Source organism: Gouania willdenowi, chromosome 8 (assembly GCF_900634775.1).
Source record: "Gouania willdenowi chromosome 8, fGouWil2.1, whole genome shotgun sequence".
Classification (NCBI taxonomy): domain Eukaryota; kingdom Metazoa; phylum Chordata; class Actinopteri; order Blenniiformes; family Gobiesocidae; genus Gouania; species Gouania willdenowi.
This window is the reverse complement of record NC_041051.1, coordinates 24,121,957-24,138,491: the sequence shown is the minus strand read 5'-3', so window position 1 is coordinate 24,138,491 and position 16,535 is coordinate 24,121,957. Positions and strand designations below refer to the sequence as shown.

At 35.2% G+C, this 16,535-nt stretch overlaps 1 protein-coding gene across 1 annotated transcript; it reads left to right on the top strand.

The window, feature by feature from the left end:
* Positions 1–1,006: 1,006 nt before the first annotated feature.
* rgs9a (regulator of G protein signaling 9a) lies at positions 1,007–15,280 on the top strand. The gene is made up of 17 exons (XM_028454670.1): positions 1,007–1,075; positions 2,170–2,266; positions 3,871–3,921; positions 4,036–4,142; positions 5,260–5,311; positions 5,427–5,485; positions 5,667–5,743; positions 6,844–6,925; positions 7,005–7,071; positions 9,231–9,256; positions 9,789–9,850; positions 10,102–10,215; positions 11,111–11,226; positions 11,383–11,470; positions 12,235–12,373; positions 14,961–15,043; positions 15,124–15,280. The coding sequence occupies exons 1-17, from the start codon at positions 1,007–1,009 to the stop codon at positions 15,278–15,280; spliced, it is 1,446 nt and encodes a 481-aa protein (XP_028310471.1).
* The last annotated feature ends 1,255 nt before the right edge of the window (positions 15,281–16,535 follow it).

Sequence of the window (16,535 nt, the reverse complement as noted above, 5' to 3'; positions counted from 1 at the left end):
ACACATGACAAAATATACATTCAAAAAACTGGAAAACTATGTTTTTAAATGACAACAGAACACACAAGACAACAACAAAACTACACAAAAAAATCACACAACGAACAGCTTTATGCCCTATATCTGCTGGGATTTACGTTCCAGCTTCCCCTGTGACCCTGTAAAGCACATGTGCCAAACTCATGGCACGGGGTTCAAATCCGGGCTTTTGGAGCATCCAATTCGGCCCGCAGGAAAAAGTAAAAATGACAGAGAAAACATGAATCATTGTGTAAATGAAACTCAACATTCCTGGTGCTTATATCACATGATTTCAGCCATTCTTACAAAATCCTTCAATTTTCATCAAATCATTCTGAAATATTTCCCTTAATTAAATAGAAATTGGTCACAAAATCTAGGAAATTTAAGGTGAAGATCCTGTTGGGACTAATAACTGTCATTTATTGCTTGGATATTTTCAGATTCTTATATTTAGTATTTAATGTATACGTAGAAGTGCAAACTCGGGCACAATAAAGGTGAAATTACTCATTTTCCTGCATAAAATCTGAGCCGCACTTGAGATCAAACTGCTCCGTATTTGGCCCCTGAACTAAAATGGGTTTGAGACCCCTGCTGTAAAGGATAAGAAGGTATAGATGATGTGACAAAACACATAACCAAAAAAAAGTGTTGTTTCCTGTATTTATTAATGCATTAATGTCATTATTATAAATGCTGACATGGATGTTGATAATGTGACCCTAAGATCAGACAATCACATTTCTGTGGCCCCCACTTTGATGAAGTCTCTGCTCTGGAACAAATGGAACAGGAAGGAAAGTTTTCCTGCAGCTGATTGGAGGATAAATGTGTCGTTCTCATCAGGGCTTACTCACTGTCCTCTGAAGAGAGGAGGCATTAAGGCATGTGAACACACATCAGAAGCTATTCATTTTCAAAGTGTGATCATTCTCAGCAGGATTTTTATTCCGGGGGATTTTGACTTCATCCATCTGCAGATATGACAATTAGAACTACTCGTCCTGATCGGACACAGCACATTCGACCTCGTGTTCACTGCCTCGCCAAAGTAAGTGGAGGATATATGACCTCAGAAAATACATTTCTATATTCAGTCAAAAGTTTGAGCAAATCTAAATATTATCTAGCCCAGCAGTATGGAGGATGTAATATAGAAAGACAATAATACAATGGTTATCTGAAATTATACATTAAGGATTTCTATAATAATCACACTTATTTTATTCAGCATCTACAAACAAAATAAAAATGGATCAGATGAGTGTTGCTTTTGCTCCATCCAGCATCTACAGAAGGATATTTGTGCCTGATTTGTTGCCTCGTAGAAAACAAGCTCAAAGAAGCTAATCTCTAAGCTAATTAGATTTTAGAGTCACTGAAGGTAAAATTATCAGCATGTTTTACTTTGGTTGCCCTGAAGTGAATATAGCTATATTTAAGTCTGAATGTAGCCTTAGCTGCATTAAATAAACTGGTTTATCCAATAAAAAGAAGAATTCTGTGAAATGCTGCACACAGTCTAATTTTGTGTGGCCTCGAATGTAAATTCACAAAATAATCCCTAAAAACACACAAAATGATTGACAAAAGAAATCAAAAAAGAGAAAAATATACCAAAAGACAACAACATTGTTTCAAAAACAAATAAAATGACAGGAAAATAGACAACTAAATACACAAAAATAACAATGAAACCCAAAAATAACAAAAAAAAAGCACCCAAAATGACCAAAGAGGGACCAAAAACCGACAAAACAACACCAAAAAATGAGAGAAAACAACAAAAATGATTCCTTGATCACACAAGGCAACTGGAAAACACATAAAATGACAGAGAAATACAAAAAGGATGGTGATAAATGCATAACATTTACTCCAAAAATCCATAATGACTGTTGTTTTGCAACTGTCTGTGTGTGTGAAAGTGGAAAATTGCTTGCTTAACAGCATTATGGAAGCTGGTGTGGTTTTTCTCACTGGGGGTGGATGAAAGAGTGGATGTATGTATTATTTAGATCAATGTTAAGCTTATTTGTGTTTACTTTTGAATATTTATTCACATTTTTTCTGTTTTATGATCTTTTTTTTTTTTTTTTTTTTTTTTTAAATAAATAAATGAATAAGAGCTCTTTCTGCTTCCAGCTGGAGGCCATCATGGTGGAGATGCAGGATCCAAAAAGTGGAGTGAAAGGGTCGGAGCAGAAGCTAAACGTCACCACAATTCCACACGTCATTGCTGGTGAGACTGAGCTCGACACACACACACAAACACACACACAAACACACACTAAGACTATCAGGATTTCTCATTATTAATGTGGGCAGATGTGACCTGTTTACATATAAATAATCATTGTTAGCATCCCTGAACCAAAGCACTGGCTGTGTGTGGATCCATTGGCAGAAGGTGATGCTGCATAAGCTGCTGACAGTAGCTAAATAAGGCACCGTGCAATTGGATCAGATTCAGTCTGAAGCTTCCAGATACAAAGTGGCTTTTTAATCTTCTATAAGACTGTCACAGGGAAGTCAGTCTGTCACCAGAGCCAAGGTAAATCCATGTTTGCACCAGCACTGCATGTGTTAAAAGACGTTGCACTGAACATGAGCTGTAGGATTAATTATGTGGTTTAGCTCAAAGAAATCACTGTCATAGAAGCCAATAACCAAGTGCACGTTTTGATATAAACAAAAACACTATTAATACCTATGTAATGGAGCTAATCATGAGAAATGAAGAACGCCATTTTAAATGGAAAATATGAAAATAAATCAAATCAAACTAAATGTATTTCTTTAGGTCAGAGCAACTTTCATCACAGCGGGGCTGCAAAAATGTGATGGTATCTGATCTGAGGGTCACATGATCAACTTTCATGTCAGCACTAATAAAGTCCAATCTGAGCATTAACACATGAAACAACAATGTTTGTTATGTACAGTATGTGTGTTTGTTGTCTTGTGTGTTTTTGGAGTCGCTTTGTGAGTTTTGGTCATTGTTTTGTGTTTTTTTTGTTGTTGTTGTAGTTTTCTTTATTTTTGGGGTCAGTTAGTATATATTTGATGTTATTTTGAGTGTTACTGTGTTTCGAATTATTTAGTGTTTTTTTTTCTGTCACTATATATTTTGGGAGTAAAATTTGTCTAGTTTTGTTGTCATTTTCTTGTGTTGTTGTTACAAAGTGTATTTTTGTTGAGATTTTGTACATTTTTATGTTGTGTTGTGTCTTTTTTTTAACCATCTAGCATATTTTTCTGTCGCTCTTTGTGTTTTTGGAGTAAATTTGAGCAGTTTTGTGGTAAGTTTGTGTATTTTTGGATGTTTTTATGCATTTGTCTGTCATTTTGTAATTTTTTCGAAACATTTATTGCATACTTCGCTCTTTATATTTTTGTAGAACATTTGTTTCGTTTTGTTGTAATTTTGTATTTTTTTGTGCGTGTTTTTTTTTTAGTTTTGTCTTGTTTTTGGGGTCAATCGGTCTGCATTTGATGTCGTTTTGTGTGTTTCTGTTTTTAAAATCATTCATTGTATTTTTTGTCAGTTCGTATATTTTTTGAGTAAATTCGTGTAGTTTTGTTGTATATTTGTGTATTTTTTTTGTTTTTTTGTTTTTTTTTTGTGATTTTAAAGGTATTTTGTGTACTGCATTGGGTTTTAGCATCCTATTTTTTGTGTTTTATTAAAGCTTAATAATGCATTAACTAACGTTAATTAAGGGCCCCTTATTGTAAAGTGTTTTTGAACATTATTTAGGGCCATGGGTCAGAAAAAAACACTATTTTCCTGATTTTGAAAGCAAGTCATGAATAAATCAGTTCCCCATCATTTTTCTCACACAGGTAAAGACATTGTTGCATGGGTGGCTGAAAAGATGAAGATTACTGCAGAAGGTATAGCTGTATTCTCAGAAAATATGTTATTATATAAAATAAATGAAACTTTGTGCATGTGGTGTGCTCTGTTTCAATGAAGTCTCTCTCTGTATTCTCTCGTCTGTGGTGCAGAGGCTCAGGCCTTTAGCACAATGCTCGTGGCTTATGGATACATCTATCCCCTACAGAACCACAAGAAACTGGTCATGTGTAATGATGACACGCTCTACCGCTTTCAGGTGAAAATAAACGCTCTTCATTTTAACTACTTCTCAATATAATGTATGTCCCTCTACAACTTTTGAATTTCCAATATTGCAGCCTTGCGTATTGGCCGATATCAATATTGATCCGAATGAATCATACATACATCTATTACTTTTGTTTTTCTTTCAGAAAAAAATAATAATTACTTGTATTGTAGTGTGGAATGTTAAAAAAAGGCTTGAGAAAGTGATGTTGTTTAAACAGAGAACAATAGTCAGCAACAGTAGGGATGAGAAAAACTGACCCATTTAATATTAACCAACTGGTTACAAATATTTGAATCTTCAACATAATATCTACAGTATTCTACAATTGAATAAAATAAATAAAAAAAATAATTGAAAAAAAAAATCAGAAATTTGAATCCAATATTCGATCTTCATTTTCAGGCTGATATCGGACCGAAATCCAATATCAATATCGGATCAGGACACCCCTAATAAATATACACATTAAACCTCTGCAAAATACATTAATCAAATCATTTATTTTTACTCATTCCCATGTTTTAAGATGCAGGGTCAAACAAAGTTCAAACAAAGTTTTCCAAATAATTCAAACTAATGCTTGGTTTAATTTTGTGCGCCTCCCAAATGTATGAGAAACCTGAGAAAAGAAAATGCTAAAATGTTGTTGTTTAGTGACAATTTTTGACTTTTTCAAAAAAAAAATCATTTTGTGTTTCTGAAGTCATTTTGTGCATTTTTTGGTTCTTGTCTTGTGTGTTTTTCTGTCATTTTGCGTGTTCTTACTGTCATTTTGTTTGTTTACTTTAGGAGCAGCACAAAAATGCCAGGTGCCTATGTCTGCCCTATCCAACGCCTGTCCCTAGAATAAAAGACTAAAAAAGTTGAATAAAAAGTAAACAAGCAAAAGGAGTACAAACAGGACAAAAAATAAATAAATTATTTTAGCAAATTTGCTGAAAATCAAACATGAAAGCTTCTCTGTTGCTGAAATAACCAGGATTTGGTGCCTTTTGTTATTGAATAAAAGACTGTTATCAGATAAATGTTATGAGCTCTGTTCTGTTCAGTTGTTCACAAGTAGAGGTAATACATGTGAATAAATGAAATGTCACTTTCTTAGACCCCGTACTTCTGGCCAACGCAGAAATATTGTGCGGAAGACACAGACTATGGTACGCACAACTTTCACAAGTGAAAATAAGATTTCCTGTGTGTATTATAAGCTCAAAAAAAGGCAAATACATGTGATTCATAAATTTTCATACTTTCTAAATGCTATGATTGCAGCAATTTACCTGACAAAGAGGAACATCCGAAAGAAAGGCATGTTGGAACCTTATGAACAGGTACATAAGGCCTTTTATATACCATTGTTTGAGTCTAAATACAGACAGAAATGTTGGAAAATAAAATAGAGGCCGATTGATATCATTAGTTTGTCATGTAACAGTTGAAATAGCAAAATAAAGAGCATGAAAGCTTCCATGACCTACAGTATAACAGATCTGTTTATTGTGTTCCAAACAGGCCCATTATAACCACCTCCATGACTGGCTGAACCACAAGTGGGACTTCATTGTGATGCAAGCCACTGAACAATACAAGTGAGAGGCTGGCTTTGACCACTTTGAAAGATAGAGATAAAAATCACACGTAAACTCAAATCCATCGAATGTGTCTTAGAACGAGCACTTACGTTTTCAACATTGCATTTATTAATGTTAACTTTTTATTTATGAAAAAGACAAAGTAAACATATTGAAACAAAACCTTTGTTGCTGGTTGTGCAGATTTAAATATTCAGTACGTCTGAAAACTTCTCACTCAGCAGGTTTTTGTGATTACGATTACAGATCTGGATAACACAACAAAACACACAGGAGTCACGAGTTGAATGGTTCATAACCTGGTGACAAATGAGGAAGAGTCCACACTTCTGCCCACATCTTCAATAAATAGAAATACAAGCTTCCCATCATGCATCATGCGTCAGCTAGATCAGCATGGGCAACTGGTGGTCAAGGGGCCACATGTGGCCCTCGCTCTAATTTTGTGGGGCCCCCCAAAACAAATCCCCCAGAATGTGTAATTCAAGTTGGAAGGAATATGAAGACCAAAATAATGCATGAAATAACTCCAGAAATAGAGAAAACGACAAAAAAAAATTGCACAAAAAATCAAGCACAAAAGGAACAACAAAAAACATTAATATTAGAAATAAAACACATGACAAAAGGTTAAAAAATTATGTAGTGACACAAAACAATAGAAAACCACAAATATACACAATAACTCCAAATCACACAAAATGACTATGAATTATTATTATTATTATTATTATAATAATAATAATAATAATAATAATAATAATAATAATAAAACACAAAAGAATAAAAACGCAAAAAGTGGCTAAACAAAATACACAAAACTGGGGGAAAAAACAACAACAAATATACCAAATTATTCCAAAAACACAAAAAATACATTAAGTGACAACAAAGCAGCAACAAAAACACACACACACAAACCCTTTGTTCTTCCCTGTGGTAACGCTCTGATTGCTCATGATTCTAATGCTGACATAAATGTAGATAATGTGACCATCAGATCAGAAACATTCAAATTTTCCAGTGATCAAAGTTGTTCATCTATTAGTTGTCGAGTGTCCTTGGCGTGTGAGTCATTTTGTGTATACGTGTGTCAGGGCTGGGAAGGAAAGGAAGAAGGCGGACCGTGTGGTGTTTGACTGCCAGGAGAGGGCGTATTGGATCGTGAACAGGCCTCCAGTCTGTATCTGTCACAGCTCAGTAAAACATTTCGTTGTGAGATGTGTTTCATGTGTATTCATCTTTTTATTGTGAACAGAGGCGTACTCACAGTGCATTGGACTCTGGTCCAGATCGACTTCTCAATCCCGTCACCGAGGTAACCGGTAGGTAAACACTCAGACTAACACATCCTAAGGCTTCATATGGAGGGAACCATGACACTGCATTTTATCATCTACTCTCTTCTACTTCTGCACAGATCACTGATGAACCCTGGAGAGGAAAATATTAGTTTTGTGTTTTTTTGGCTGTGTATTTGTCCATTTTCCAAAGTCTGGAACCACATTAAATTCCTGGGGAAACAAATGTAGTCACTGTAGGAATGTATACATGTGACGTGATAACATGTTGAATCATCCCTTTATTGTGTTTATTGATGGTCTCAAACTTTGGACATCAAATGTGTATTCTCTGCTTCAAAATTGTATTTTTTCCTCTAGAAAAGACAAAATAAGTGACATTGTCAAGCTGCTTTAACAGCTAACTGGTTTGGACTTCTATTATGACACCTTATTAGCATTCTACATTTAACACAATATTACAACAGCGTTTTAGGTCCACAATGAGAAGAATAAAGTCTAAATTTATGAGAAAAAACATTATTATTGTTATTATTATTTTGAGAGTAAAGTCCTACTGTCAGAAGATTAAAAAGTCATAATTTTACAAATTGGTAATGTTATGATTGAAAAAACTTGTTTTAAAATTAAAAGAAGTCATAATTTCATTAGAATAAAGTCATAATTTTTTTCAGCAAAAACTCTGCAGTGGATCTGAGTCTCCACAGTGTTTCCCTGCTTTAAAATTGGATCTGTGCAGCACTTTGTGAAGTTGTACAAATCAGGAAATACTTCATATTTTGGCCCATCTGCATCACATCGTCATCACTATCAGAACTTTGAAAAGAATACGCAAGAAAACGTGTTTATCCCAGAGGATGCACCACATGAACTTGCAGGAAATCGTTATTCTCAAGGTATGGAAGAAAGAAATTGTCATTATGGCACTGAAACGCTGTCGTAGTTCAAACCTGCCTCCACCCCAGTTTGTCTGTTATGCAGCATGTGCATTAGCTAGAGTTTAGCACTGTGGTCGTATCCCAAGGTTCCTCTGTTTCAGACATACAGAAAGATTCATGCAAGGGAGGATATATGTTGTATTTTCACTTTGATAGAAAATAAATTAAAACAGATAACGATAAGATAAGATAATCCTTTATTCATATCGCAAAGGAGAAATTTACAGTGGTAGAGCAGCAAAGCAGGACAGCAGAAAAAAAATCATTCAGTGCAAAATGAAATTTGATAAAAATATTATTTAAAAATATGCATCAAAAAACAGTTGAAAAGAGCCAGTAACTTCAAGATGTATGTCTGATTATACTATATGAACACTATATCACACCCAATGCTGTGAAGAAACACAGAACGCTTTGTTTATTTGCATAGAAAGTGAAGGACAGTCAAATGCAGATTTTAGACAAAAACACGTGTAATTTCAACATGAATATACCCTAGTTTGCACTTCCACATTTTAATTATTGTGCAAAGTATGTAAGACACCGACAATATCCAAGTACCAGTAATAAATGATAATTATCAGTCCCTGTGGGTGCTTCACCTCAATTTCCTTGATTTTGTGACCATTTTTCATTGATTTTGAGGGAAGTTTCCAAAATAATTTAAGGAAAGTTTAATGATTTTGGAAAAAAGAAGAGTTCTTTAAAAAAATGTCCATTAAAAATGACTTCCATCATGTGATATAAACATGGGAAAACTGTGAGCCCTGCAAATATTGTGGAGTTTTATTGAATTTGTCACATATTTGGAGAAACTGTGATATCTACAGCTGGATTAGTTGGTTATTTACACACCGAGTGTTGTTGTCCTGCCATTTTTACTTTCTCCTGTGAGACCAACTAGATGCTCAAAAGGGCCGGACTTGGCCCCCAGGCCTTGAGTTTGACACATGTGCTAAGGGGACAAACAGGGAGAAAAACAGGCAATCGGTCTTCAGCCCCGCCCCCTCCTACGTGTCTCCAAACCACAAACAATTCAGTTATTTGTGTTTTTGAAATTATAGACAAAAATAAATTACGTCATTATTAAATCCTTGTGCAGCCCAAATGAAATATTGTTTCATTTAAACAGTACTATTTATTTTTGATTCCAAATGACTCCCTTGCCTCCCCTAGTTGCACATCACTTATGCACAGTCATGTAAGTCTCTGATCATAATCTTTATGTTCTTATCCATCAGAAAGTCACCTTTGACAAATATCGACGCAAGGTAAGTCTTTAGTCTATAGTTAATGCATAAGATCAAGTCATTGAGTCATTGAGCAGACATGACAGATATTTTTTTGCAGCCACCAAAGTACATGGAAAAAATAATTACACCAAAAAGACCAAAAAAAAATGACTTTAAGAACATGAAATGACAACAAAATGACTCAAAACACACAAGAACAGCAGCAATACACAGAATTACTGAAAAATACACAAAAAGACAACAAAAATACACAAAATGACAACAAAAATACACAAAATGACAACAAAAATACACAAAATGACAACAAAAAATACAAAACAAGGAAAACATACAAGCCCTTTGTTGTTTCCAGTGTTCATGCTCAAACATGCATGTTGATAATGTGAACTTTGTGATATTGTGTGACAAAAGTTGCCTATCTCTGAATTGTAGTTTAAATCAAATACTGATGCCAGCAGCGAGTGCTGAATATATATATATATATTGAATAAATAATAAATATATATGATGTTGAGACTGTTTTTTTTACTTTCTATGATATTTTTTTCAGAACATATTTTATCAACAAGCTATCATGAGGTCAAAGGTCAAGTCCAGCGTATCCCTCGGAGCGTGAGTTTCTTTTCTTTCTTTTTAAACCTACAACATGTCCATAAATGAAAAACCTTCTTTAAGTTTACTGGTGTTTTCATTATCAAACCCTGATTCAGCCTGAAACGTTTTGAAGCAAAAGTCAAACCTTATGGACGTCTAATACAATGTGTTGCAGGGTTCAATCCTCTCAAAGTGGAAATACAGTACATGATACGACAGAGGTTTTTCAAGCAAAACAACTCTAATTAATAGGAGTTTTTTCATTGCAGATTGGTGAAGTACATCACCACTTACAAAAACCATGATCCCTTCCTGGCCCCATGCGTTCCCAGTAACCCCTGGCAAACCGATAACGACACCTACTGGACTCTCAACATGAGAAGGTGAGCTGGTTATTCATTCATAATGTAAATAATTATTTATCATTGCATTTAATCTCATCAAATTATTCCTAATACTCTTTTACAGTTATTGTCAGTTATCTAGATCAATGATTCTGATCATGGTACCATGATCATTCACACTTTGCAGGCCAACATTTATATCCCCATTAATAACCATACAGTCGGTTACAATGTATGGACAAAAAAAAAAAAAAATCGCAATTTAAAAATGTGAAATCTGTAATTCAGATGAAACGCGATAATTGATAAACTAACCCGACATAACCAAGTCAAATTTAACAAGGATCGGTCAATCAATTACCAACTGAGATATGATTCATTATTTACAGTTCACCAATGACGAGATTTTAGTTTTGATGTAATACTGTGAGCCAGGATTCCCATCACTGATAAAAAGGTTATAGGACTCAGAGCAGACTATGAGCTGAGTATGTATCACAATATCTCATAAATATTACAAAAAAAGGACTCAAAATCTTAGTACCTGTGACCAGGTGAGCTAAAAAAAACATGTGCACCCCTGATTATATATAAACTTACCCATGTTGTAATTATATGCATTATTTTCCAACATGAAAGGGAATAAGAAATGACATAAGTCACTGAAACGCATTTGATTACTTGAAGTAGTTCAATGTTTTTATAGATGTTTCAAATGCAAATGATGATTACAAACACGTTGGCCTGTTTAACTAAAGCACAATCAGGAAGCCTAATGTTAGGGGGGGATATAGTATATGATGTCAAAATATAACTATTGACAATATTATAACAACACATGGGCCGTGAACAGATTACTCAGATGATTGATGAGCTGTAGTTACAGTGAAACAATGAATGCATTAAATGATGGAGCCTCCATCTGTGTGCACAGGGTTGAACTTCCCACTAAGATGAGAGTGGAGCGCTGGTCCTTCAGTTTGTTTGAGCTGCTCAGTGACTTGCGTGGCCGCGACGACTTCAAGATTTTCCTGAAAAAAGAGTTCAGTGGTACGTTTATCCATTTCTGTTCCAGCCAAATATAAACTAGACTTTAACTAGAAAACCACCAACCAAAAACTTTTTTTTTTTCACGCAACATATCAAATGAGCAGAGTTTGGATTCTAAAGTGTGTGTGTGCATGTGTGTGTGTGTGTGTTCTCCAGGTGAAAACCTGGCATTCTGGGAAGCAGCTGAAGAACTGAAGTGGGGAACTGCATCCTCAATGTCCTCGAAAGCAGAAAGTATCTTCAAGTAAGGCACTTTAGAGCTGATCTGCTAACATCTCTAATAAAGATCAGTGCACACTGCACATGCAGACCGCCCTGTTTCAATGAGCAGTCTGTATGTGTAAAGTGTTCATCATGGAGACTGTAGGACAGCTGAGTGGGTGAAAACGTGCATCTTCATCTGAGGCAAACATTCTAAATCACGTGTCAAACTCATGGCACAGGGCACCAAATCGGCCCGCAGGACCATTCAATCCGGCCCGCAGGAGGAAGTTAAGATTACTGAGAAAACATGAATCATTGTGTAAAAGAAACTCAATGCTCCTGGTGCTTATAACGCATTATTGCAGCCATTGTTAATGTTAAACTGTTGAAAAAAAACCCAAATTCTTACAAAATCCTTCAATTTTCCCTAAATTGTTACATAATGTTTCCCTTAATTAAGTAGAAATTGTAGGAAATTTAAAGTGAAGATCCTATTGGGACTGATATCTATCACTAGAATATTGAAAATTGTCACTTTCTTACGTATTTTATGTTTACATAGAAGTGCAAACCAGGGCAAAATAATGTTGAAATTACTCATTTTCCCACTTAAAATCTGTGGCCCACTTGAGGTCAAGCTGCTCCGTATTTGGCCCCTGAACAAAAAAATGAGTTTGACACCCCTGCTCTAAATGGATTGTGCATTGTGCATGTGATGTCATATCCTGATAGCGTGGTGTTTGCACAGTTTATCAGCAAATATAATTCTCTCTGTGAGCCGCATGAATCCCTGTGTTTCACCAGGACCTTCCTGGCCCCCGGGGCCCCCCGCTGGATCAACATTGATGGAAGAACGATGGGCCTGACCGTGAAAGGCCTGGAGCATCCTCACCGCTACGTCCTGGAAGCAGCTCAGACGCACGTCTTCCTGCTCATGAAAAAGGTCTCGCTCTCTGATCCATTCTCCACTCAGGATGGGAAAAGTGTTTGAGCATTAATCTGATATTAGTCAAGCTTAGTTAGACTCTACTCGTACTCACATGTAGTCAGTGTTGGTTTACTGGTGCACGAGTACACTTTACTAATGAGATCAAAAGTGTCACGAGTACAAATAATAGTAGACCTACAAATGTTATCTAGTACTACTGCTAAGCCTGTTATGCTAATAAGGGGGCGGGGAAAGCAAATTCAGACTTGTTATTGGCTGTTAAAAATATTAAAACCAATCAGAGAACTGGATTTGGTTATAATTCTACCTACTTACATTCAGTCTACTAGTATTACTAGTGAGATATTTTGAGTTACCTAATAGTACGACTAAGTAGGGCTGGGCAAAAATCTCCAATTTTTTAAAGAAAAAAATCGAGTTTTGATTCGATTTTACACTTAAAAATGACTGGAGACATCAGATATATTGTCAAAAGTGCAACTTTATTGCTGTGATTGTCCTCAAGAGTTAAAATGCATAGAACAATCCCAAAATAAAAAGTAAATGAGACTCTGTCATTCAACAATTTCAAGCTTTAACCCAGGTTTAAGCAAAAGTGCAACAACTTCACAGTAGCTTAAATTTTCTGATTAAGAAATCAAATAACTGCATATTTTACAATATATAATATTATAATTTAAAATATAATAAACTCTTCCTTTAGCATCTCAGCATAGTGTGAATAAAAAATGAAACATGCCTGTGGCACATATATAGCCTACTCAGAGGGTAAACACATGTAAACAAAGAGGGGGCTGGCTCACATCGCGCAACGGTAACCCACAAGGATGGAACGCAAAAAAGTCCGAAAAAACTGTGGTGGAAAAAAATTTAATATATTTTTTTTGAAATTAACAAATTTAAAAAAACTCGAAATTGAAAAATGAAAATCATTTTTATCTACAAATTTGATAAATCAATTAAATCGATTTTTTTGCCCAGCCCTACTTCTAAACAGACATTTTGATTCATTAGTAAATGTTTTTGGTGTGAATACTAATAACCCAAAATCCTCTATTAGTAACCAGTGTTATGTCACTAGTAGTCCTAGTAAAGCTTTGAGTTTTTACGAGTAACATATTTTAAGTCTTCTAAGTAAAACAAAATTGTCTAGTATTATGCTTTAGTAAGGTCTACTCTACTAAACTAAATTAGTTTACTAGTACTACTAGTACACTCAAAATCCAACAAGTACTATTAGTAGACTGTTTTTAGTCTACTAGTATTACTAATGACGCCCCAGTAGAACTAGTAGACCTAATGCAGATGAAGTAAGAGTGACATAAGCAAATCCAGCTCCCTGATTTTTTGTAATATTTTTGAAAGCCAATGGAAAGCGTGAATTTGCTTTCCCCACCCCTTAATTAGCATATAAAACTTACTAGAACTACTATTGACACTTTTTGCTTTATTAGTAAAGTGTACTCGCGCACTAGTAAAAGACAATTGAGTACATGTAATTAACTATTAATGTGAGAACTAGTAGAGCTTAACTATGGTTCATATCACCGATATCACATTTAGGGGTGAGTATTGGCCAGGATGTTGCAATACGATATCTTGGGTCACGATACGATCTTATCACAATGTCGCGATATGACAATATATTGCGATATTCTACCCAGTTAATATCAAAATTAAAAGTAAAGATGAAAAATCAAGTTGCTGTATATGTTCATCAGAAGATATTGATGATTCAGAGAACAAATCGTTTTTTTTTTTCCACACCCCTAATCACATTTATGCTTAAATGGCTTTCCATAGAGATATTTAAAGTATACTAGTACAAGTAAACAGGAAGTTTGTTTCACTTGCAAAGGTTTCTGATACACTAGTGTGTGAGTAGATCTAAAGCAACCTAGTCTACTAGTCGAACATGTTGTGCCAGTAGTAGTGTTAGAGGACTTTTTTAAGTTACTAGTGGTACGAGTGACACTTTTTGCTTCACGAGTAAAGTGTAGTCATGCATTAGTAAACCAAAGGTAAGTACATGTGAGTAATGATATCTCTGATGTTGTCTGTCCATAACTCACATGAATATTTTATTAGCATAAAGAGATTCTACATTCAGTCGAGCATCTGCACTATTATCTTATTATTATTATTATTGTATTTTTATTTTATTTCATTATTATTATTATTATTATTATTATTATTATTATTATTATTATTATTATTATTATTATTATTACTATTATTATTATTATTATTATTATTATTATTATTACTATTATTATTATCTTGTTATTTTTATTTAGTTTGCACATATTAGTCTAACTACTCTTATATTTATGTTTATACTTCTTTTTTCATTTATTTTTCTTTATTTTATTTACTTTTCTTTATTCTAGTTGATTGTTATTATTTAATGTTACACTACCTGAGAGAGCACAGGTCACCAAAAGAAATTCCTCGTGTGTATTCATTCACGCCTGGCCAATAAAGTTGATTCTGATTCTGATTCTGATTCTGATCAGTAGTTTCTACTCTTATTCATTTATTTTTCTGTTCTATTGTGCACGCTTTTCTTCTGTCGACACAGGACACATTTTTCCGTTATCTTAAGTCACCTGTGTACAAAGACATCCAAAAGAAAGCTCTGAACCCTGAGCCTCATAACTTCAGGTGAGACCTCACTTTTCATCCATCTCATCCTGAAGTCTTACATTAACGATCCCGTCCCTGTCTTCATGTTGCCGTCACAGCCCTGCCCAGTTGGAGGCTAACGCTAACAACCGCGGTGCAGGCATCCATCCCATCATCCTCTGGCAGCAGGAGGAGGAGGAAAAGGCCAAGGCTGCAGCTGCTGCTGCACCTGTCGACGTCAAGGCCATGATGAACAAACTAGACAGAAAGAAGTAGACAGAACCCATGTGTGGATACGACTGAGTGACATGTTCAGACCGAACGATCAGGACTCACAACATTCTGTGTTTTTAAGTGTTAGGCTGTGGGTTATTCAGAGTTGTGAAGATTATATGGTACTTTATGTGGTGGGAAAATGTTAAACTTTTGGAAGAAAAGCATCACAATCGAGCAAATTACAGTACTAGTACAGGGCCTATCGGTAATACAGTATGTATTCATGTGGGAACTTAAGTAGACTTGTCAATTATGGCCAAATGAGTATGTGTTTGAAGGTTGGATGTACATAGAAGTGTACATACTCTGTACTCTGTAGTGTTATAAAGGGGTTTTTTGTGCGGGTGCAAAGTAAAATAGCGTGTGCGATTACCCTGGTTTAATTCTACGGGACATGCGCATGATAAATTGATGAAGTTTGCACGAATGCTGCGGTTTATGTGGAACCTGATAAAAGACACATACATTCTTACAAATAAAACTATTTATTTAGCATTTAACATTTCTTAGTGCAGGGGTGCTTATCATTCAAGGTTAGTAATTAATAAACAAACAGATGTAACTTAGCGAGCAGACTGAGAATAACTTCATCTATAAATCGAGTGTGTGTGTGTGTGTGTGTGTGTGTGTGTGTGTGTGTGTGTGTGTGTGTGTGTATGTGTGTGTGTGTGTGTGTGTGTGTGTGTGTGTGTGTGTGTGACTCGCTACTCCGCGTGGAGTTCATTAACAAAATCACAGAGAATGAGAGAAATATCTAGTCTACAAAACGGAAGAAAAAAAAGCACAAACCCTTTCAAAGTAATAGGAAACTTGCTTTAAACTTTAAAAATCATGAGCATGAATAAGCTGTAACAGGTGGCAGAGGGATGACTAAATATGAATAGTGTGAGTTGTGAATGAAGCAAACTCAGATCATGTGTGGATATGTTGACCAGCATGAAATGCACAAACACTGTATTAGTCTCAGAAAAACACAGTTGGAATTTGTTCTACAAATATTTTTGTCCGAACTGTTGGACTTGTTCCTAGAGATCTGTCATTAAAGTGAGCTCAACTTGTGACGTGTGTTTTGATTGTGATTATTTAAAGTGTGAGTTCACACTATACATTACAGTTGACACTCTTTGTGTTCAAAACAGCCTCATTATTATATTTTAAGGCCCCAATCAATTCTGACACCTGAAGTTACATGTGTCAAACTCAAGGCCCGGGGGCCAAATCAGGCCAATGGAGAGTCCAATTCGGCCCACGAGAG